This window comes from Zalophus californianus, chromosome 10 (genome assembly GCF_009762305.2).
Source record: "Zalophus californianus isolate mZalCal1 chromosome 10, mZalCal1.pri.v2, whole genome shotgun sequence".
NCBI lineage: Eukaryota > Metazoa > Chordata > Mammalia > Carnivora > Otariidae > Zalophus > Zalophus californianus.
Genome location: NC_045604.1, coordinates 70,804,087 through 70,822,195, shown reverse-complemented (window position 1 = coordinate 70,822,195; position 18,109 = coordinate 70,804,087). Strand labels below are relative to the sequence as shown.

Sequence of the window (18,109 nt, the reverse complement as noted above, 5' to 3'; positions counted from 1 at the left end):
GCGCCACACTCTGAAAGCATCAGACCTGTAGCTGCAGCAGGGGGACGTTTAATAGGGGGTTCTTCTGATGTTAACAAGTCTGACACTTCACAAGATGCTCCCCGCTGTCACCAGCTTTGCTCAGGGCGGCCCTAAGGACGGCAGACGCCCCAGGGATTTTCCAGACACGCAGGCTTCGTGCCCCACATGGAGCCTGGGCTGCCAGGTGCAGCCCGGCCGTGGGTCGGGGGCACGTGAGCACCGTGACAAGAGCGGATGTGCCGTCACCTGAGAGTTCAGCTGCCGGGACCCCACACCTTCCCCTGGGACTGCCACCGGCCCACTGGGCAGAACCACCCACTCTCGGCGTGGCTCCAGGGGCAGGGAGACGCCTGCACGGCCACAGCCCCTGTTTAGGCCTGTGTGCATGGGGCCAGGAGACGCGAGAGGGGGGCCGCCTTGGTTAGGAGACCCGAGCAGGCGCCTTGCTCAGAACCTTCTGGGCTATGGAGGAGAGCGCGGGGAAGGCAGGACTCTTAGGGAAGTCCCTGATGAAGTCTCGACCTTCCTCCAGGCTCCTCGTGAGCTCAGGATCCAGAGGCACAGAGCCTGCGAAGGGAGACAGCAGGAGAGGGGCTGTGAGGGCAGCGGAGGGCGAGGGGCCAGCTTCCCAGCCCCACCCCACACAGGGCTCCCAGGCCAGCCTCTGGCTCCCGCGGGCGCCCGCTCAAGCCCAGCTGCCCGCTGCCATCTTTCATGCCCACTGGGCGTGGGGAACTCAGAGCCCCAGAGCAGAGGCCGAGTGGCAGCCCTGCTGCGCTCACCCAGGAAGGGGACTCCGGCGAGTCTGGCCAGCGCCTCCCCGCCTCCCCGGGAGAAGACGTTGGTGCACTCCTAGAACACAGACATGCGGCCCCCCGTAAGGAACCTCTCACACACTCCAGGGGCAGGTCCAGGGGTGTCCTCGCCCCCCACAGCACGCCTGAGTTTCTGCCCCGCGTCCCGCAAGGGCTGGTGACCACCCACCAAGTCCCCAGGACTCACTGCGCAGTGTGGGCAGACGAAACCACTCATGTTCTCCACGACCCCAACCACTTGCAGCCCTGTCTTCCTACAGAAGGTCAGCTCCCGCCTCACGTCCCCCACAGACACTGCCTGAGACCAGGGAACAGAGGACAGCGGGTCAGTGGGTAACTTCAAAACGCACCACTGAAGGCGTAAAGAGCCGAGACCAGTGCCGGGTCCCAGGTGAGGTTGAGGCCAGCCAGGCAACGTAAAGGTGGTCCTGCGGTACCTGGGGCGTGGTGACCACGAGGGCCCCCAGTGGGCTGTAGGGGCGCAGCGCCTCCACGGCGGCCATATGCTCGTCAGAGGTCCCTGGTGGGGTGTCCACAACCAGGTAGTCCAGCTGTCCCCAGGCCACGTCAGACACGAACTGCTTTATCAGCGCTGCAAGGACCCAGGGGGCTCACTGGGGTCTCACCGAGCCCCTCGCCTCCAGCAGAGGGGCCTCTGCCCGTCCCGGGTCCACCCAACAGCACAGGCCCCCACAAGCACCCCTCTCTTCCTGGCTGTGGGGCCACCCTTGCCCCCTGAGACTTCCGCTCAGGCCTGAGCCAGGAGCTGTGACCCTCCTGGGGTGTCCGTGCTTGGACTCAGGCTCACCTCCAGCTTCGGCAGCAGGAGAGCCGGTGACCTGCAGCGGCAGGCCGCGTCAGCATGTCCCGCACACAGCCCCTGCGCGGAGCCTGCCGCCTGCCCCTCCCACCGCCCATTACGGGGCTTGGTGGGGCCTGTGGGTGCAGAGGGCCCAGCGCCCAGGCTCAGCACTCCACCCCCATGCTGGGTGGCCTCAGGTCTGAGCAGAACCGTTCCCGCTCAGGGACATGGATGGGGTTCCTCCTGCTCTCAACTCCCACGCAGGCCTGACCGCTCAGGTGAGCAGCAGGACTGTTTTGGAAATAGCTGGCTGTTGGGGTCTCCAGCTTTACCCAAGAACCCTGGGGAGGAGAGCCCGCAGCTCCCATGGGACTTTCTAACTGACTTTTTATTGAGCACTGTGGCGGCAGCTGGGAGGCGCGAGAGGGCTGACCGTGCCGTCCCCCACCCATCGTTACCGTTCTTCTTAGGGCCCCTCCACACCACAGCCTCATCCGGGCTCTCCAGCAGGAAGCCCACGGACATGAGGGAGATGCTCTGCTCCTGGTCCACAAAGACGGGGACCCAGCCACTGTCACACTGGTGCACGGCCCTGCCCTGTGCCCGAAGCATGCGGGGGATGCTGGGGCCACACAGGTCCACGTCGAGGATCCCCACCTGCAAGGAGGCAGGACGTCCACGAGGGGCAGGAGCAGAGGGTCGGTCCGTGCAGGGGCAAGGCTGGGGGTGCTCACCTTCTTGCCTGCATGGCGCAGGGCCAAGGCCAGCTCCGTGGAGATGGTGCTTTTCCCGACCCCCCCCTTTCCTGAGAGGACAAGGATGATGTGCCGGACACCTGCCAGGTTTCCAGGCTCTGGTCAGAAGGAAAAGAGGGCAGAGAATCCCCTTCGCACCAGATGCTTTTGGAGGCTCAGTCAGAAGGGTCACAAGCACCTCCCACGTCCCAAATTCTGAGACCTGCCCCTTTGCCCTGATGGAAGCAAACACCCCCAGTTGGGCGGTCTTCCAGAGGACAGGCCCCAGACCAGACCCGTCGCTTCCCTGAAGGCGCTATCTCAAATCGCCCCTCTCTGCTGGGAGCACGTGTGCACGCACCTGTGAGCTCACACACACACCAGGGCGATAGGAACTGAGAGGGGCTGCAGGCTCCCAGCTGATTCCAGGGGGAAACAGGGCCGTCATGACAGGCGTGAGGTGCATCTGTGCTGAGGCGGTCCCCACCCCGATTCCTAGGATCTAGGTCTGATCCCTGGGTGCCCAACTGCTCTCCTGGGGTCAGAAGCACTCAAGGCAGCCCTGGCTTCCAGTTTTCAGGAGAGACGCTTACAACTCTAGGGACGCATGGGCGCATACCCACCTCTCTGGCTCAGACCATGCTTTGAACCCCAAGCACACAAGGGCAGCCACGGGATGGTCGTTCAGCCCCGGGCCCAACAACTGTGGCTCTCTGTTGGCCAGGGGCCATTCTGCCCCGACTCTTCCTTCCAATGAGCCTAACATGTCACTGAAGAACTACCATCCCAACTCCTGCCTCTCCCAGGGGTTGCCATCTGCACCCACACAACCCTCAGTCCCTCTGCAAGACCCTAACGTTCTTGCCTCAGTACCCTCTGACCTCACCGTCCGCACTCCTGCCCAACCTCCAACAAGCTTCTCTCCCCACCACCCTCCCCGTGAACCCCGGTCCTTGGGGGGGCTCCACAAAGGACGCCCTGGCCCTCCTCCAGACCCTCCTCTCAAAGGGAGGTGCAAAGGTCCCCGCCTCCAACGCCTCGCGGGGAGGAGCTGAGAGGGGCACGGGGCCTGGCTCCCGGCGGGTCCTGGTCACTGAGGCCGGCGGCAGCCCCGGAGCAGCACGCCACACCTGCTTGCACCCGCTCGCACCATGCTGGAACAACACTTCCACGAAGAATCAACAATACGTGGCGCTCTGGCTCCCCTTCCTGGGACCCCCGCTCCAACCACAGCTCGGCCGCCACCAGGCCACCGAACCAAGGCCCCCGGGCGCAGCAAGACGCGGCTGGCCCCCTCCAAGCACCCTGCGTGCGCCCTATGGGCGCCCACGACAGCTCCCCTGAGCACCGGGGGCTGCGACCAGCAGCTGCAGACCGGCCCCTCCCGCTCCGGCCGGCCCAGCGGACTCACCCGCCGCCACCTCCATTCCTCCCGCGGCGCGGCACAGCCTCCGTCCTCTGCCCCAACCCCTCGCCCCTCGCAGCGCTCTCCCCCTAGCCGTTCTGATAGGCCCACCGGCGCTCCACTCAGCCAATCACATCTCACGTAAGGTGCACGCACTTCCGGTGCCGACGATGAACCGGAAATGGGCTCACTTCCGTGTCAGTCCCTGCCTCGCCCCGCGTCCAATGGGCACACGGGCCCTCTCTCCGACGGCTGAGAGCTGACCAATGGGGATGTGGAGTCAGGATTGACAGATCTGGCAACCTTTCGGTAGTAGGCATGTGCCGCGCGGCCCGCCCCCTGTCCGCAGTCCCGAGCTGCCAGCACCCGGCAGCGCCCGGCAGCGCCCGCCAGCGGCCGCGGGGCCAATGCGGCGCGGGGGGCGGGCTGCGGGGCGGGGATTGTTTACGTCTCGCTCGGGAGCCGAAAGTAGGTCACGGCCGCCCGGCGGAGCGCGGCGGCGGCGACGGAGCTGTGGCAGGTGAGTGGCGGCGGGCGGCGTCCGCGCCTCCCGCGGCCCCCGGGGGTCCCCTCGGCGCCGCCGCGCATGGCCGCCGCGCCCGCTGGCCTGGCGGGACCGCTGGTGGCGGGGATCTCCGGCGCGCCTTTGTTCCTGCGGGCGGTGGCGCCGGGGGGGCCCCGGGGCTCGGCGGGCGGCCCCGCCGCAATCCCCGCCACAGCGCGGAGGCGGAGATCCGCGCGGGCCTGGTCCCGGAGCGCGCCGCCTGCTGTGCGCTGCTGCGGGGCCGCCACCTGCGCCGGGCGGGCGGGGGCGGCGCCTCGGGGAGCACTCGTGCGCGGCGGGCGTCCGGACAGCGGGGCAGCCCTCGGCCTCCCGGGGCCGAGTCTGGGTCCAGGAGACAGCCCTAGAAGGCGTTGTGTTACTGGGAGAATGCAGGAAAGGAAAGGCATTCTGGGCAAAGGGCAGGAAAGGGCTCGCACCTGGACCCAGGCCCTTGCGGCGTGGGGACGCACAAAAAAACCTGATAGGTTTTGCGGGATGTTGCATGTTGTTTTGGTAATGCAAGGCCGAGGAGTTTCAAGATTGGTTGAAACTTGCTTGAATTTTTAAGATTTGTTCTCCAAAAAGTCATCTTTTTGACTGAGTGAATGAGTGAAGCGGATAGAGCCAGAGTGAAGGTGTGTTGTGGCTGGAAGTCGCGGTGGCGGCGAGGATGGAGAGAGGGGTTCAGGACATGGTTTGGCGGTGGTGCTGGGTGTGTCAGGCCGTTAGGCCAGTGCCCGAGGGAGGAAAGGGGTGTCCAGGGTGACTGCCATGGGTCTGGCATGAGGAACTGGGAGGTTGGAGATACCATTTGTCAAACTGGACAACAGAGGAGGAGCCAGACAAGGTTTGAGATGCCTGAGCGACAGCTGGGTTCATCAGGCTGAGCTCCGACAGGGGCTGAGATATGCACTGGAGAGTCATGGGCATCTGGACGGTGTTCTGCACTCTCTGCCTTGCGTTCATCAAGGTGCTTGTATACTGGAGGCAGGTCCGAGGTCGAGAAGAGTTCCAGTGCCCTTGCTCGGCATCTGCATGGCTCCGGAGAGCCCCCCTCTTTGGACGGGGCTGGCGCAGCCGGCCCGGGTTGGAGCACAGGAGTTTCTGTCTCCTGTCTTCTCTGCTCAGAACCTGGGTTTTCTTCCAGATCCTGTCCATCATGGCCCGGCGCCCTCGCAGCAGCAGAGCTTGGCATTTTGTCCTGAGTGCGGCCCACCGAGACGCGGATGCCAGGGCTGTGGCTCTGGCAGGGACCACTAACTGGGGCTATGACTCTGATGGGCAGGTAGGTCCTAGTGGGGGAGGTGGGCGTGGCTGGTCTAAGGGGTAGAGGCGCCCAGGGTGGGCAGTGCCTGAGCCAGGACTGAAAGAGAAAGATGCCCCCAAGGGCCGAGGACGGGCCAGGTGGGCCCTCCTTTCCCCGGGTTAAGGACCCACATGGTCCTGGGGTGACAGGACCCCAGGGCAGATCCCACCTTCTCTATTCTCTTGTCTTTTGGGCACAGCAGTTGCGTTTTTGGTCAGTTCAACAAAAACTCTATTCCGTTTATCCGTCCAGTGTCCAAAAGTAGCTTGACGTGTGTGTTCCTGGATGTTTTCTCCACTCGTACAGTCATACGCTTGATGTTTGTGTCTACATACGTAGAAAGAGAACTTACAATTTTTAGAGCCCAAAACGCCTGCGCCTTCCCACACTCGGCAGCTGCAGAGCTCTGGGAGGCTGGGGAGCCCGGGAGCAGTCAGAGGAGCGGCTGGGCTGTCCATGTGCAGTGCAGGTTGCCTACTGGCCCTGAGCGCCTCGCTGTCCCAACCCCTGCCATGGCGGACGGGGCAGCAGGGCTGCGCGGCCTGTGTCCCATTTGCTGGGGGTAGGCACTGTGGATGGCTTCTCAGGGCTCTCAGACCAGGGTAGGGGTTCAGTTCTGCTCTGAGTCACCCCAGTTGTTTCCTGCAGGGGTGATCCTTGGGTGACTGGGCTCTGCCACGTCACAGCCACCCCGTGTTATTGACCTGGCCCAGCTGGGTGTCTTTAGAGTGAGGGTGGCTGAGCCCCGTGGAAACTGCGAGACCGGGGTGGGGTGGGGGGGAGAATGGGAGGCGTTGGTAGTGTCTTGTGCCCCTTCCTAGGGCCTCCACAGACTCCCTGCCCAGGCCAGCAAGAGGCCTCGGCATGCATTCCAGTCCCGCCTCCAGCTCCCCCTGACCACGTGACCTGAGCAATCTGTTCTCCCGCCTCTCTCTGCCTGGCCAGCTCATCGCTATGAGATGCAGGAGGTGTTGAGGGACCAGGGCATAGCACGTGACACACATTTGAAGCTTGTCTGTCACCTGATGGGCCTGGAGTCCTTGGCGGTGTGGGTGGGTGTGTCACCCTGAGCACGTCTGGAGGCTGAACACACACCTCCCTTCCCTTTGGCTCTGATGCTTGTCCTGTGGTTGGGGGTGGGCTGCTGCGCAGGGGTTGGCCACATTGAGCCCCGGTGCTCAGGTCTGTGACCCTGGCACTTGACAGTGGGAAGGGGGTCGCCTCTCACTAGCAGTGGGTCTGCCTTGGCTTTTGGGGGATCAGCATTACATGCAGGTGGGGTGCTTTGAGCCTTCTTCCCGTCTCCTGTTGGCATCTGTCTCTGAGGCTTCTGAGCTCCTTAGGGCAGTTTCCGCTGTGTAGCTTGTGTGGCCACTCCATAGCCCTGGGTGTGACAGGAGACACACAAGGAGCAGGTTTTTTCAGTTTCTGTTCTAGTGGGAGAAAGCAGATCACAATAGGAGCACGGGACAGGAGGGGAGGGGCTATAAGAGCCTCTTCTCTAGAGGCAAAGACGAGACAACTGGACCCAACTGGAGTGGGGGGGGGGCAGGCCCCAATAGGGGGTGTGGGCCTTACACTCAGGGCAGCAGAATGCTGAGGTGGGCCAGGCCCTGCCCCAGGTCTGAGCAGGGGGTACCTGGCCTGCTGTGCAGATGGCATTTCAGGAGAGCAGGGGGTGGAGGGTGGAGCCTGACCAGGACCCCAGCCTGCCGGGCTGCCAGAGAGACACCTAGAGCCTGCCTGCACTCTGGGACTGGTCAGTGAGACCCCAGCCCCTTATAGGTTGGCCCAGGGTCTGTGTCCAGAGGGGCCTGTCAGAAGAGGAACAGCTCCATGCACAAAGAACATCTGTAGCATCAGCAGCCCTGGCTGGTATTCAGGAAGGATCTGGCTCTGGGCCATGGTCAGGCCCCCGAGACATGGCACACGTGCCTTGAGGATTAGGCCCCTCTGCACGTCTTGTGGTAGAAACTTCATGCATGGACATGGGAGCACGGGGCTCCAGGGCCCTGTGCTGTGGGTTAAGAGCCACTCATTCCATGGATGAGCAGAGGGCCATAGCCCAGGACAGGCGCAGGGGCTCTGCCACAGTGAGGGCCCCCCCCCCCCCCCCGGAGCCCACATGCTCCCTGTTGGGGAGAGCCAGGCTGCTTTCGTTAGGTCAGCAGCAGACTCTGTCCTGCGGCTCCCTTGCTTCAGGTGGCCCAGAGGAGAAACTGGGGATCCAGCAGCTCCACCTGGCTGGTTGTCAGTAGGGCACCCAGTAACCCCAGGGATGTGTGGAGGTAGGGTGGAGTCCTTCAGTTCATTCCCAGGAGGCCAGAGGTGGTGTCCGGGGTCACTGGTGGTGGCTCTGGGCAAGGGTGGGGGCTAACTGCTCAGGAGACCCAGGGAAGCCCTTTGAAGCCAAATCTGCAGGTGCTTGCTTGGGGCATGGGTGTGGTTGACCCCGCACGCGGTGGATCTTAGGATGGAGGGCGGAGGGCAGACCGGGCGGGAGCAGCCAGTTCTTCTCTCCCAGCACAGTGACTCCGACTCCGACCCCGAGTCCTCTGCCCTGCCGCCGCCCATCCCTAGCGCTGTGCCTGTGACCGGGGAGTCCTTCTGTGACTGTGACGGCCAGAGTGAGGCCCCCTTCTGCAGCAGCCTGCACTCGGCGCGCCGCAGCAAGGACAAGGACTGCCGCTGCGGGGAGGAGGACGAGCGTGAGGACCCGGGGGGGGGGGGGGGGGGGGGGGGGGGGGCGGGCAGGGAGGGAGCCCGGGGCCGGGGGGAGGGGTGAGCCCGGCCCCAGCCTCCTCCGCCCCTGGCTCCTGCAGATTTTGACTGGGTGTGGGATGACCTGAATAAATCCTCGGCCACCCTGCTGAGCTGCGACAACCGAAAGGTCAACTTTCACATGGAGTACAGCTGCGGCACGGCAGCCATCAGGGGCACCAAGGAGCTGGGGGAGGGCCAGCACTTCTGGGAGATCAAGATGACCTCGCCGGTCTATGGCACTGATATGGTCAGTGGCTAGCACTGGTGGGGGGTGGGATGGGCAGGTGTGACCCCAGGTGCCCAGACGCGCTCTGCCTGCCCCGTTCTTCCCAGATGGTGGGCATCGGGACGTCAGATGTGGACCTGGACAAGTACCACCACACGTTCTGCAGTCTGCTTGGGAGAGACGAGGACAGCTGGGGTCTCTCCTACACGGGTGCGCAGGGCCCCAAGGGCAGGCAGGGCGGGGGGGGGGGGCGATGACCCTGAGGCAGCAGGGTTACCCCATCCCACTGTCCCCCAGGGCTTCTCCATCACAAGGGCGACAAGATGAGCTTCTCGTCGAGGTTCGGCCAGGGCTCCATTATCGGCGTGCACCTGGACACCTGGCACGGGACGCTCACCTTCTTTAAGAACAGGAAGTGCATAGGTGAGGGCAGCCATGACCTTGACCCATGCCTACAGGGTGTGGAACTGTGACCCCAGGCTTCCTGAAAGCCGGTCCTCCCAGGAACCTGAGGCCCCGGGGTTCCCAGAGGGTGGGGCAGCCCAAGGGGTGGCGGGAACAGGCGCTGCCCCTGCTCAGCCTGGGACTCAGGCTGCGCTCCCCGCCCAGGTGTGGCGGCCACCAAGCTGCAGAACAGGAAGTTCTACCCGATGGTGTGCTCCACGGCGGCCAAGAGCAGCATGAAGGTGATCCGCTCGTGCGCCAGCGTCACCTCCCTGCAGTACCTGTGCTGTTACCGGCTGCGCCAGCTGCGGCCCGACTCCGGGGACACGCTGGAGGGGCTGCCCCTGCCACCTGGCCTCAAGCAGCTGCTGCACCACAAGCTGGGCTGGGTCCTGAGCATGAGCTGCGGCCGCCGCAAGCCACCTGCACCCTCCCCCAAGGCCACGGCCGGTGGCCCCGAGACCCGGCACTGCCAGAGGAAGCGCTGCCGGCGGACCTGACTCGTTTCCTGTGAAAACTGCCTTCCTGGGGCCAAGGGGCCGCCTTCTCCGTCCCTCCCTTTGGACCGGGCTCTAGGGGCATGACTCGTGTGGAGGGCTGACTTCGCTGGGACAGGTCCCCAGGCCCCCAGAGCATCTGCTCCCTGCACTGCAAGGAGGCGGCTGGCCCGGCTCTTCTGGACCGGCTGCGAGTCAGCGCCCAAGAGGATGTGGTTAGAGGCGGCGCGGTTGTGCGGCCTTGTGGTTTCCTTCACTTGCTTTTTGCATGTCATCAGCTGCTGTTCCTCCCGTCCCAGACCGAAACGACCGTAATAAACTTAGACTTTATGTGATGCCTCCGTGGTGACAGGATGGAGTCCAGCTGAGGCCCACTGCTCTCCTCCCCTTGGGCCCGGCTGCATCACAACACCCTCCAGGAGAGACCACCCAGTGTGCTTTCCTCCCTCCAGACTTTGTCTTATTGTTTCTTAGAAGGTGCCACTCCCAAGTCTCCCCATGATTGGTGTGTGTTCCCCCTTCCTGACGCCCCAACTGGGCCCCGGCTCCGCAGTCGGTGTATCCAGGACCCAGGGCTGGGGAAGCTCACCTCCTCCTCTCCTGCTCATCCCAGTTACCCGAGAATGTTCTGGCCACCCTGTGCCCTCCCATGCACCCCAGGAGCAGCACCCTGTTCCCCCATGCCCCGGGTAGTTGGCAGTTCAGCCCTTGCATGGGGTGGACCATGTCCCGTCCTGTCCCCCAGGTGTGGTCAGGAGCCCAGGTCCAGCAGGAGCTCAGGGTTGGTGGTGGTCAGGAAGAGGCAGATGCGGCGGGAAAGGTCAGGCCCCACCCTGCGAGGCCGCACGCCATCGCCCATCTTCACGGGGAGGTCTGCCAGGAGGGCCAGGCGCTCCTGCTCCGTGCTGCATCTCGTGTATGCCTAGGGCAGGCATGGGGGTAAGCAGGGCAGCTGAAGGGGACCTGGCTCCACACCAGAGGGGGTACCAGGGGACCCACCTGCTGCAGAAGGCGGGGGGAGGGGAAGGCGGTGACAATGGCATCGGCCACAGCCGGGCTGACCCGGTGGAACTGTCTGATCTGCCGCCACCAGATGCCCCGCAACCCTCTGCCACCGCTCGCCACGCGCTCGCTGGCTGCCCAGCGCCCAGCCACACAGAAGGAAAAGGCACAGGACTCCCGGTACCGCCTGTAGATGGGGAATAATGCAGGGACGCTTCCAGAGGCCTCATGTCTGCGGAGCATCCCATCCTCCCAGCCCCACAAAGCCCTTGGCCCGCTCTGCTCCCAAAGAGACCAGAGAGATCCCGCTCCTCCAGGTGTCCCTGTCCCCTCCCCCAGCCACAGCCACCAGTCAGGGTGGGGGTCACGCACCTGAAGGGGCGTTGAGCGAGGGCTTTGGTGAAGGCACACACATGCTGACTCAGCTCTTGCCAGGAGGCCACCAGCAGTACATCCAGATGTGCCCAGAGCTGCAGGAGTACCAGGGCCTGAGGAGATGAGCCCACAGTGTGGGTCAGTCAAGGTCACCCCCAGGGGACACCCAGCTGCGCCCAACCCCACGTGCTGCTCTGGGACCAAAACCGGGACTGCGGGGCCTTGGAGAACAGCCCAAGTGCCAGGACCAAGGGCGAGCACCTCACCCCACCTGATGGGCCCTCACCTCCTCCACCTTGGGCCAGCTGAGTGCCACTGTGGCATGGTCCACCGCTGGACTCTCTGGCCGTCGCATCTCCTGGCTGCTGGGCTGGTGAGACCTGAGCAGAGATGCCCATCTCTCTGGCTCTCCACACCCCGTCATTACCCCTGAGCCCCCAAGAAAGGGAGTTCGTTGTGTCCCAGCAAGCCCCGGGCCACCACTACCTTTCCCCTGAACTCCCGTAACCTAGCCAGGCCTAGTAAGGGCATGAGAGTGACTGGTACCACAGGTAGGCATCCAGCCCGATGACAGCCAGGCGGGGGCTGGTGGAGCTCTCAGGACAGATCCAGGGCACAGAGCAAGACGGGCCATGAGTCTGCAAACCAAAGTTTAACACACCTATTTCTGGGGCTGTAGCAGGCAGGGCCCACTGGTGACCCAGCCACTGTGTTTGCAGACAAAAAAGAAGAAGGCCTGAGAGAGACTCAGTGGGGAGAGAAGGACATTGGTTTCCTTTGCCCAGTCAGCTCCTGTTGGAAACCACCTGTGTGCCTCCCACAAGGCCCAGGGACCTTTGAAAGCCCCAACACCTCCCAGGCACCTGGAGGAGCGGCACTGAGCCCCCAGCCACCATTTCTATCTCTGCAACCCGGCCCACCATTTGCGTAGCATGCGACATTTCCTTGAGAGACACCAAACCACAAACATCAAGACCAAACAGGGTCTAACCTTACGCCTTTGCCTTATCACGCAGCTCTCCAGAGAATCTTCCTTAACCTAACTTTTACTCTCCAGAGGCAGCCCCCATCTGCTCCCTGGCCAAGAACCCACCTGGCTTCCCCATCTCACCCACAGCCCCAGGCTGCTGCACACACCGTGTCTGGCCCCTCTCCCTGGGGCAGGGAACGGGGACTGGCAGAGCAGCTCTCCCAGGCTGAGGAGCCCAGCCCCTAGTGATGTGTGGAGGACTACTGCCTCCCGTCCGCCCCCCTCCCCCAACTCCCCGGCACCTGGGTCAGTTGCTGGACGCCCTGTAGAAACTCCTCGGGCTCCAGGAGCAGAAGGAGGTCCTGTTCATCTGCAGCCCACACCTCCGAAGGCACCTGTGGGGACATCCAGAGACACTGCTGCCCACCCACCCCCTCACATGCCCCAGGGCCCTGCCTTGGGCACCCCAGTGGCTCTGAGGCTCGTGGCCACAGCCAAGCCCAAGCCCCACGGGGACTGTTCTATAAATGACCCACTTCCCATCCCCGGGCAAGTCCAAGGTCAGTTTAGGTCCACTGACGCCAACCCTGCAACTCACTGGTACCCCCTCAGCGTTCCTGCTTCTAGCTTACTGGTCTGCAAAACCCACAGACTTACATGAAGTTACGGGAAGCAAACAGGCCAGGGGTGCACTCTGTAGCCCCAATACACTCACAGTGCGGGGACAAGGATCCGGCTTCGCTCTGGTCCACCTGAGACTCCGGGCCGGCCGCTGGGGTTCGATGTGGTACTCACAGCCCAGGGCGCGCAGGGCCTCCAGCAGGATGTCGGCACCAGTATCTTCCAGAAGGGCTGCAGTGGGCCGCAGGGACATGGCTGTCGTCAGTGCCCGGCTGCGGAGAGCGGATCCCTGGCCTGGGCCCGGCCGGCTCCAGACCACGCGCCTGCCCGGCTGGGAAACCGACCCAATTCCGGGGCGCCCCCCGCACCTGCGTCCACCCGCACCGCCACGCGCCGCAGGGCCTGCTCGGGCCGCAGCGCCTCGGCCGCCGCCCTGCGCTCCTCCGCCGCCGCCCTGCGTTCCTTCACCGGCCCGCGGGCCGTCGCGCCGGCCTCCGCGCCGGCGGGGCCCTCGCCGTCCGAGTCCGAGACCTCCCAGGTCGGGGGCCGCCACCGCCCCCCGCCCCGGGCCCCCGCCCGGCCCAAGTACCCCGCCCTCCCGGAGCCCTCCCGCGCCATCGCCGGCCCGGCCTCCACTCGGCTTCCGGCCGCACCCGGACGCCTTTCGGCGGGACACTGGCCGCTTCCGGCGGCGGCGGCGCGGCTTCCGGTCGGTGCACGGACGAGCGGGGCTCAGACCATGGCGCGGAAGAAGGTGCGGCCGCGGCTCATCGCCGAGCTGGCCCGTCGCGTGCGGGCCCTGCGAGAGCAGCGGAACCGACCGCGCGACTCGCAGCGCTACGCTCTGGACTACGAGACGCTGACGCGGCCGTACTCGGGCCGCCGCCTGCCGGTCCGCGCCTGGGCGGATGTGCGCCGGGAGAGCAGCCTCCTGCAGCTGCTCAGCCGCCTGCCGCTCTTCGGCCTGGGCCGCCTGGTCACGCGCAAGTCCTGGCTGTGGCAGCACGACGAGCCGTGCTACTGGCGCCTGACGCGCGTGCGGCCCGACTACACGGCGCAGGTGCGTGTGCGTGGGTTCCCCGGCGCCCCGGCCTCGGGGAGGGGGCGAGCGCGCGCTCCAAGCCGATGCTCTGTACGCTTGCTTTGCAGAACCTAGAGCACGGGAAGGCCTGGGGCGTGCTGACCTTCAAAGGTGAGGCGCTGGGGACGGGGCGGGGGCCCCCGGCTGCCGGTCACAGCCTGCCCCGCGAATGCATGTGCGCTCAGCCCCGGCCTTCTTTCCAGGACGGACGGAGAGCGAGGCCCGGGAGATCGGGCAGGTCATGTACCACGACTGGCGGCTGGTGCCCAAGCACGAGGAGGCGGTCTTCACCGCGTTCACGCCCGCGCCGCCCGAGGACGCTCCGCGCTGCGTGCCCTACCCGCCGCTCCTGCGGGCCATGATTCTAGCAGAGCGGCAGAAAAAGGGGGACTCCAGCACCGAGGAGCCCATGCTGAATCTGGAGCGGACCCGAGTGGATCCCTGGGACTACCCTGCGAGACAGGAGGCGAAGAAAAAGGCCAAGGCCACGCCGGTCTAAGTGCCAGCACTGGATGGCCGCGGGACAGGTGTCAGGCCCTGGGCCCCGGTTTGTGAATGAAGACGCCTTTGGGCTGCAGCTGGGACAGCCTCCCCGGGAGCGTGGAGCCAGACCCTGCCCCTCGCGCCTTTGCTCTGGGCCAGAGGGCCGCGGGGGGGGAAGCGGGGGTAGGCGGGGCTGGCAGCGCGGAGCCCCAGCGCCCGCGCTGGTAGCTTCCCCCGCTACGTGCGGCCCCTGCCGGACTCAGCCGAGAACCGTTTGCGCGCGAATAAAGGCAGAACCAGTGCCCTGGGTTGTGCTTTCTTTGAGTTTCGGGTTGGGCAGCCACAGCAGGTTGTGGGCAGGGCTGGGGAGGAGAAGCCGACCGTGTTGTGGGGCGCCCGGCCCGGCGGTGCCCGAGGGATGGGGATACCTGGGCAGCTGCCGCCCGGCCCCTTTAAACGCAGGCCACGCCCGCCGCCGCCGCTGCCATCGCCATCATGCTGTGCCTGCTGCTGACGGTGCTCGCCCACCTCTTCCCGGCGGGTGAGCGGCGCGGGCCGGGGTGGGGGTGGGGGAGCGGGAGCGGCCGGGCCTGACGCGCCCCGACCCCGCGGGCCCCCGCAGCCTGCGCCGGCGTGCACGAGCGCACCTTCCTGGCCGTGAAACCCGACGGCGTGCAGCGGCGGCTCGTGGGCGAGATCGTGCGGCGCTTTGAGCGCAAGGGCTTCAAGCTGGTGGCGCTGAAGCTGGTGCAGGTGAGGGCGCGCGGGGGCGGGGGGCGGCGGGGCGCGGGTGGCGGCGGGCGGGGACCCCGGCGCGCGCGGCCCGTCCCCACCCCCGTCCGCCTTAGGCCTCGGACGAGCTGCTGCGCGAGCACTACGCCGAGCTGCGCGAGCGCCCCTTCTATGGCCGGCTGGTGGACTACATGGGCTCGGGACCGGTGGTGGCCATGGTTAGTGCTGGCAGCGAGCGGGCGGGCGGGCCGGACCGACGGAAAGCCGGTGCACTGAGTCCCGCCGGCCCGCGCTTAGGTATGGCAGGGGCTGGACGTGGTGCGCGCCTCGCGGGCGCTCATCGGGGCCACCGACCCGGCCGACGCCGCGCCTGGCACCATCCGCGGGGACTTCTGCGTCGAGGTTGGCAAGTAAGGCGGCGAGAGCGCGCGCCCAGCCCCTGCCACGCCCCAGCGGCCGCCGGCGCTCATGCGGCTCTCCCGCAGGAACGTGATCCACGGCAGCGACTCGGTGGAGAGCGCCCGCCGCGAGATCGCGCTCTGGTTCCGCGGCGACGAGCTGCTGTGCTGGGAGGACAGCGCCGGGCACTGGCTGTACGAGTAGACGCCCAGCCCCGCGGGCCCCTCCAGTTTGCGGCCCGTCCTGGCCCTCAGCGTGGGCCAGCATTTCTTGAGACAATAAAGTGAAGCAAATCCTTAACGCTCCCGCTGGTCTGGGCCCAGGGACACAGGGCTACGATGTTAAGACATTTATTACATACAGAGCAAATACGTGGGTTCGCTTGCAGGGCCAAAGCCTGAGGAGAATCACCACCCAGCCCCTTCCCCCAGCTGCACCCACCCAGCTAGCCCCCGAGTCACTTCACGGCCCCGTGGGAACAGAAGAGACTGGACGTACATCACAGTGGAGAGTGGCAGGGTGGTGGGGAGAAGCCTGCAGCTGCACGTGACGGTGGCCGGCTGGGCTCGTGGGGTGGCTGCCCAAGGTCTGTGCTTCTCTGGTGGGAGGTGGGTGGGCAGCAGGGCCTCTGGAGCAGGAGTAAGGCCTGGACCTGGGCAGGTCAGGGAGGTGGCAGTCCAGGGCGGGACCCCTCAAAGCCGGCGGGTATCCATGTTTAAAGCCGGCCGGAGGCAGCTTCTGCCACGAGCCCTCGCAGGCTCATCTTCAGTTGCCCTCAGGGGAGCAGGCCACGCTGCCAGCCCTAGGCACTTCATAGTGTGTCTTGGGAACGGGGCTCCTTGGAGACTGTGCGGGAGGCAGGCCCCGGACCACGTGTCCCCCTGTCACCGAGGCTGAGCCTGTGTCCTAGGACTGACCCCAGGAGAGACCAGGGGCCTCCCCTTCTTCCTGAGGCCTGGGCCTGCCTTGGCAGCCTGAGAAATTCCACCCAAGGGGATTCTGGGAGGGGGAGGACTCCAGAGCCTGCTCCTACCAGGTGGGTCTTCTGCCCAGGGAGAGCTGGGGAGAGCTGGCTACAATGGGGTGAGCAGCAGAGGGCATCTGGCTTCTCAAGCAGCTGCCTTAGGCAGCCTGGCTACGTGCTTCCATGCCAATTCCCGGGGCAGGCATCAGGGTGTGGGTGCAGGGGGCCCAGGGAAGGCCAGTGGCCAGGCCGGCTCCCTTAGGGTCAGGCCCACCCCTTCAGGCAGCAGGCAAAGGCAAGTAGGCTCCGGCTGGGAAGACTTGGCGGGCTGAAGTCCCTACTACCTGCCCTGGGGGAGTCCTGGGAGTGAGGGAAGTGGGGGGCCCAGGGTGGAGCTGGGAGCCACCTGCAGGGCCTTCTCCCAGCCCGACCTACCTCCTGCCTTGCTCTGGCCCCAAAATGCCCCCCAGATGGGAGAACTTGGGATCGGGGGCAAGCCAGAAGCTGCTGGGGCACGTGTCCTGAGAGGTTCTTCCCCTCCTGGTGAGGGTCCCTCCCTCCCAGCCAGACCCGCGTCCGCCTTTGCTGCCCGCCTTTGCGGAGGCCCGGCCCTAAGGTGAAAGCTGCAGGTTGAGAGGTTATAAGAGGGGTGGGCGCCGGGCTGCCTGCAGGGCGGGCAGCAGGCAGGCGGGTGGGGCTGTATGTACACGTCGGCGTCGGGCAGGCGGGGCGGGGGAGGCCGGAGCCTCACTCAGGGCTGTAGGACACCTGCCACACGATGATGTGGCTGCGCTCTGCCTTGGACAGCAGGGGCTTCACCTGGCTCATGTCCCCAGTGTTCTCCTCGGTGTCATCATCCTCTCCGTCCCCTGGACAAAGAGGTGCGGTGATGGGATGGCCCTGCTGGGGATCCCGGGACCCCGGGCAGCGCCAACTCACCGATGCGGAAGTCGATGTAGCCCTCCCCGCCGCTCAGCACCAGAACGTTCTTCAGCTTCTGGCCCTCGGCGTCTGAGGCAGGGGCGGCGGGCCCGGGGCTCTCAGAGGGGCTGTCGAGCACGCTGCCGTTGAGAGTGGCCAACACATTCCCTGTTGTCAGGACACACGGAGCTCAGCCGGGCGGCCAGTGCCCCCCCCACAGGCTCGCGGAGGGAGGCCACGCAGCAGCCCAGCACGGATGGGGCCCAGCCCCTCACCTGGCACCGACACAAAGAATTTGACGGCATCACGGTGCCCGTGGAAGCAGAGCTGGGCCTGGGCCATGGAGCAGTAGGGGATGAAGCTGCTGGCCGATTTGTCACTGCTGTCATCACCGTACACATGGATGACGCCCCCAGGGCGGGCTCCCTCCCCAGACGTGGGGGAGGTTTTGTTTGCTGGAGAGAGAGAAGGGCCGCAGGGCCTGAGCCTGAGTAGGAGACCAGCTTTCCAGCAGGCAAGGGCGGTGCACGGGAGAGCGCCCTCCGCCAAGGGGCAAGGCCAGCCTTAGCCACAGGGCATCTCAGGTGGGGGCCTCCTTGTGAGGGCAGGAGGCATGTGCTCTGGACTCACCTCGGAGCCCCAGGAGCTGGCCTCGGTGCAGGACCACGGCTGGGGAGGTGAGGGGCGCAGCATGGAAGGGAGAGGAGACATGTCACGGGAAGGGCGGGCAGCATCCCCGTCCCCCGGAGCAAGGCCTGGCCAATCGTGCCCCCCCCACCCCACCTGACTCCTGTCCTTCAGCAGCAGTCACCACCACCTGTGCAGATGTCGGGGCGGGGGGGTCACTCACTCTCGGTCAGCGGGATAGAGATGACCACTCCATTGCCGGTGCCCACCCAGAGGCGGTTGCCCGCGATGAGCAGGGCTGTGATCCGCACGAAGGAGAAGCCCAGCTTGCCTGTGCCTGGGGTGAGGAGGGCGAGGCAGTCGGCACGGCTGGTGCG

At 65.7% G+C, this 18,109-nt stretch overlaps 6 protein-coding genes across 33 annotated transcripts in view; 3 read left to right on the top strand and 3 right to left on the bottom strand.

Annotated features, from left to right (window-relative positions):
• Positions 1-30: 30 nt before the first annotated feature.
• On the bottom strand, positions 31-3,917 carry NUBP2 (nucleotide binding protein 2). Of its 2 annotated transcripts, XM_027613467.2 has the most exons (7): positions 3,784-3,916; positions 2,373-2,491; positions 2,097-2,295; positions 1,274-1,428; positions 1,024-1,134; positions 804-873; positions 31-588 (listed from the first exon to the last, which is right to left on the bottom strand). In XM_027613467.2, exons 1-7 carry the CDS (start codon positions 3,797-3,799, stop codon positions 443-445), a joined length of 816 nt encoding a protein of 271 aa, XP_027469268.1. In that variant the 5' UTR covers positions 3,800-3,916; the 3' UTR covers positions 31-442. The 2 variants fall into 2 exon arrangements, with proteins under 2 accessions (XP_027469268.1, XP_027469270.1); XM_027613469.2 differs by lacking the exon at positions 804-873 and having other exon boundaries at positions 3,784-3,917.
• A 222-nt stretch (positions 3,918-4,139) lies between these two features.
• Positions 4,140-10,268, top strand: SPSB3 (splA/ryanodine receptor domain and SOCS box containing 3). Of its 2 annotated transcripts, none has more exons than XM_027613463.2 (7): positions 4,140-4,297; positions 5,469-5,606; positions 8,152-8,335; positions 8,450-8,637; positions 8,724-8,826; positions 8,914-9,039; positions 9,226-10,268. In XM_027613463.2, exons 2-7 carry the CDS (start codon positions 5,481-5,483, stop codon positions 9,558-9,560), a joined length of 1,062 nt encoding a protein of 353 aa, XP_027469264.1. In that variant the 5' UTR covers positions 4,140-4,297; positions 5,469-5,480; the 3' UTR covers positions 9,561-10,268. The 2 variants fall into 2 exon arrangements, with proteins under 2 accessions (XP_027469264.1, XP_027469263.1); XM_027613462.2 differs by lacking the exon at positions 4,140-4,297 and adding an exon at positions 4,720-4,956.
• Positions 9,873-13,217, bottom strand: EME2 (essential meiotic structure-specific endonuclease subunit 2). 4 transcript variants are annotated; one of them, XM_027613459.2, is made up of 8 exons: positions 12,894-13,217; positions 12,620-12,756; positions 12,207-12,299; positions 11,481-11,572; positions 11,221-11,363; positions 10,932-11,047; positions 10,557-10,746; positions 9,873-10,479 (listed from the first exon to the last, which is right to left on the bottom strand). In XM_027613459.2, exons 1-8 carry the CDS (start codon positions 13,141-13,143, stop codon positions 10,379-10,381), a joined length of 1,122 nt encoding a protein of 373 aa, XP_027469260.1. In that variant the 5' UTR covers positions 13,144-13,217; the 3' UTR covers positions 9,873-10,378. The 4 variants fall into 4 exon arrangements, with proteins under 4 accessions (XP_027469260.1, XP_027469257.1, XP_027469261.1 ...); XM_027613456.1 differs by having other exon boundaries at positions 11,221-11,314; positions 12,894-13,212; XM_027613460.1 differs by lacking the exon at positions 11,481-11,572 and having other exon boundaries at positions 11,221-11,314; positions 12,894-13,212.
• MRPS34 (mitochondrial ribosomal protein S34) lies at positions 13,209-14,387 on the top strand. The gene is made up of 3 exons (XM_027613470.2): positions 13,209-13,585; positions 13,675-13,717; positions 13,810-14,387. The coding sequence occupies exons 1-3, from the start codon at positions 13,265-13,267 to the stop codon at positions 14,103-14,105; spliced, it is 660 nt and encodes a 219-aa protein (XP_027469271.2). The 5' UTR covers positions 13,209-13,264; the 3' UTR covers positions 14,106-14,387.
• A 123-nt stretch (positions 14,388-14,510) lies between these two features.
• On the top strand, positions 14,511-16,130 carry NME3 (NME/NM23 nucleoside diphosphate kinase 3). 3 transcript variants are annotated; one of them, XM_027614139.1, is made up of 5 exons: positions 14,511-14,630; positions 14,712-14,842; positions 14,938-15,039; positions 15,119-15,231; positions 15,307-16,130. In XM_027614139.1, the coding sequence occupies exons 1-5, from the start codon at positions 14,585-14,587 to the stop codon at positions 15,422-15,424; spliced, it is 510 nt and encodes a 169-aa protein (XP_027469940.1). In that variant the 5' UTR covers positions 14,511-14,584; the 3' UTR covers positions 15,425-16,130. The 3 variants fall into 3 exon arrangements, with proteins under 3 accessions (XP_027469940.1, XP_027469939.1, XP_027469941.1); XM_027614138.2 differs by having other exon boundaries at positions 15,119-15,223; positions 15,307-15,513; XM_027614140.2 differs by lacking the exon at positions 14,938-15,039 and having other exon boundaries at positions 15,119-15,223; positions 15,307-15,513.
• MAPK8IP3 (mitogen-activated protein kinase 8 interacting protein 3) overlaps positions 15,555-18,109 on the bottom strand; it is a 48,078-nt gene continuing 45,523 nt past the window's right edge. For 19 of the 21 annotated variants that reach the window (XM_027614124.2, XM_027614115.2, XM_027614127.2 and 16 more), the window contains 5 exons: positions 17,956-18,069; positions 17,736-17,774; positions 17,381-17,560; positions 17,124-17,273; positions 15,555-17,053 (listed from right to left, as the gene is read on the bottom strand). In XM_027614124.2, the coding sequence (XP_027469925.1) occupies positions 16,932-17,053; positions 17,124-17,273; positions 17,381-17,560; positions 17,736-17,774; positions 17,956-18,069 (605 nt within the window). In that variant the 3' untranslated portion in view covers positions 15,555-16,931. The remainder of the gene's footprint in view (positions 17,054-17,123; positions 17,274-17,380; positions 17,561-17,735; positions 17,775-17,955; positions 18,070-18,109) is intronic. The other 2 variants (XM_027614137.2, XM_027614121.2) reach the window with 1 other exon arrangement.

What these genes read in the sequence shown, in the direction of transcription:
- NUBP2 (XM_027613467.2), bottom strand. An exon ending in GAGGGGCCCTAAGAAGAACG is followed by an intron (nt 1,429 to 2,096) that starts GTAACGATGGGT and finishes GGGTCCTTGCAG; the next exon opens with CGCTGATAAAGCAGTTCGTG. An exon ending in CGCCGGAGTCCCCTTCCTGG is followed by an intron (nt 589 to 803) that starts GTGAGCGCAGCA and finishes CTCCCTTCGCAG; the next exon opens with GCTCTGTGCCTCTGGATCCT.
- SPSB3 (XM_027613462.2), top strand. Translation starts at nt 4,927, where the DNA reads ATGAGTGAAGCGGATAGAGCCAGAGTGAAG. An exon ending in CGGATAGAGCCAGAGTGAAG is followed by an intron (nt 4,957 to 5,468) that starts GTGTGTTGTGGC and finishes GTTTTCTTCCAG; the next exon opens with ATCCTGTCCATCATGGCCCG. An exon ending in TAAGAACAGGAAGTGCATAG is followed by an intron (nt 9,040 to 9,225) that starts GTGAGGGCAGCC and finishes CTCCCCGCCCAG; the next exon opens with GTGTGGCGGCCACCAAGCTG.
- EME2 (XM_027613456.1), bottom strand. Translation starts at nt 13,143, where the DNA reads ATGGCGCGGGAGGGCTCCGGGAGGGCGGGGTACTTGGGCCGGGCGGGG. An exon ending in CGGATCCTTGTCCCCGCACT is followed by an intron (nt 12,300 to 12,619) that starts GTGAGTGTATTG and finishes ATGTCCCCACAG; the next exon opens with GTGCCTTCGGAGGTGTGGGC. An exon ending in GCGTCCAGCAACTGACCCAG is followed by an intron (nt 11,573 to 12,206) that starts GTGCCGGGGAGT and finishes TTTGGTTTGCAG; the next exon opens with ACTCATGGCCCGTCTTGCTC.
- MRPS34 (XM_027613470.2), top strand. Translation starts at nt 13,265, where the DNA reads ATGGCGCGGAAGAAGGTGCGGCCGCGGCTCATCGCCGAGCTGGCCCGT. An exon ending in GGCCCGACTACACGGCGCAG is followed by an intron (nt 13,586 to 13,674) that starts GTGCGTGTGCGT and finishes CTTGCTTTGCAG; the next exon opens with AACCTAGAGCACGGGAAGGC. An exon ending in GGGCGTGCTGACCTTCAAAG is followed by an intron (nt 13,718 to 13,809) that starts GTGAGGCGCTGG and finishes CCTTCTTTCCAG; the next exon opens with GACGGACGGAGAGCGAGGCC.
- NME3 (XM_027614138.2), top strand. Translation starts at nt 14,585, where the DNA reads ATGCTGTGCCTGCTGCTGACGGTGCTCGCCCACCTCTTCCCGGCGG. An exon ending in TGGCGCTGAAGCTGGTGCAG is followed by an intron (nt 14,843 to 14,937) that starts GTGAGGGCGCGC and finishes CGTCCGCCTTAG; the next exon opens with GCCTCGGACGAGCTGCTGCG. An exon ending in GCGGGGACTTCTGCGTCGAG is followed by an intron (nt 15,224 to 15,306) that starts GTTGGCAAGTAA and finishes GCTCTCCCGCAG; the next exon opens with GAACGTGATCCACGGCAGCG.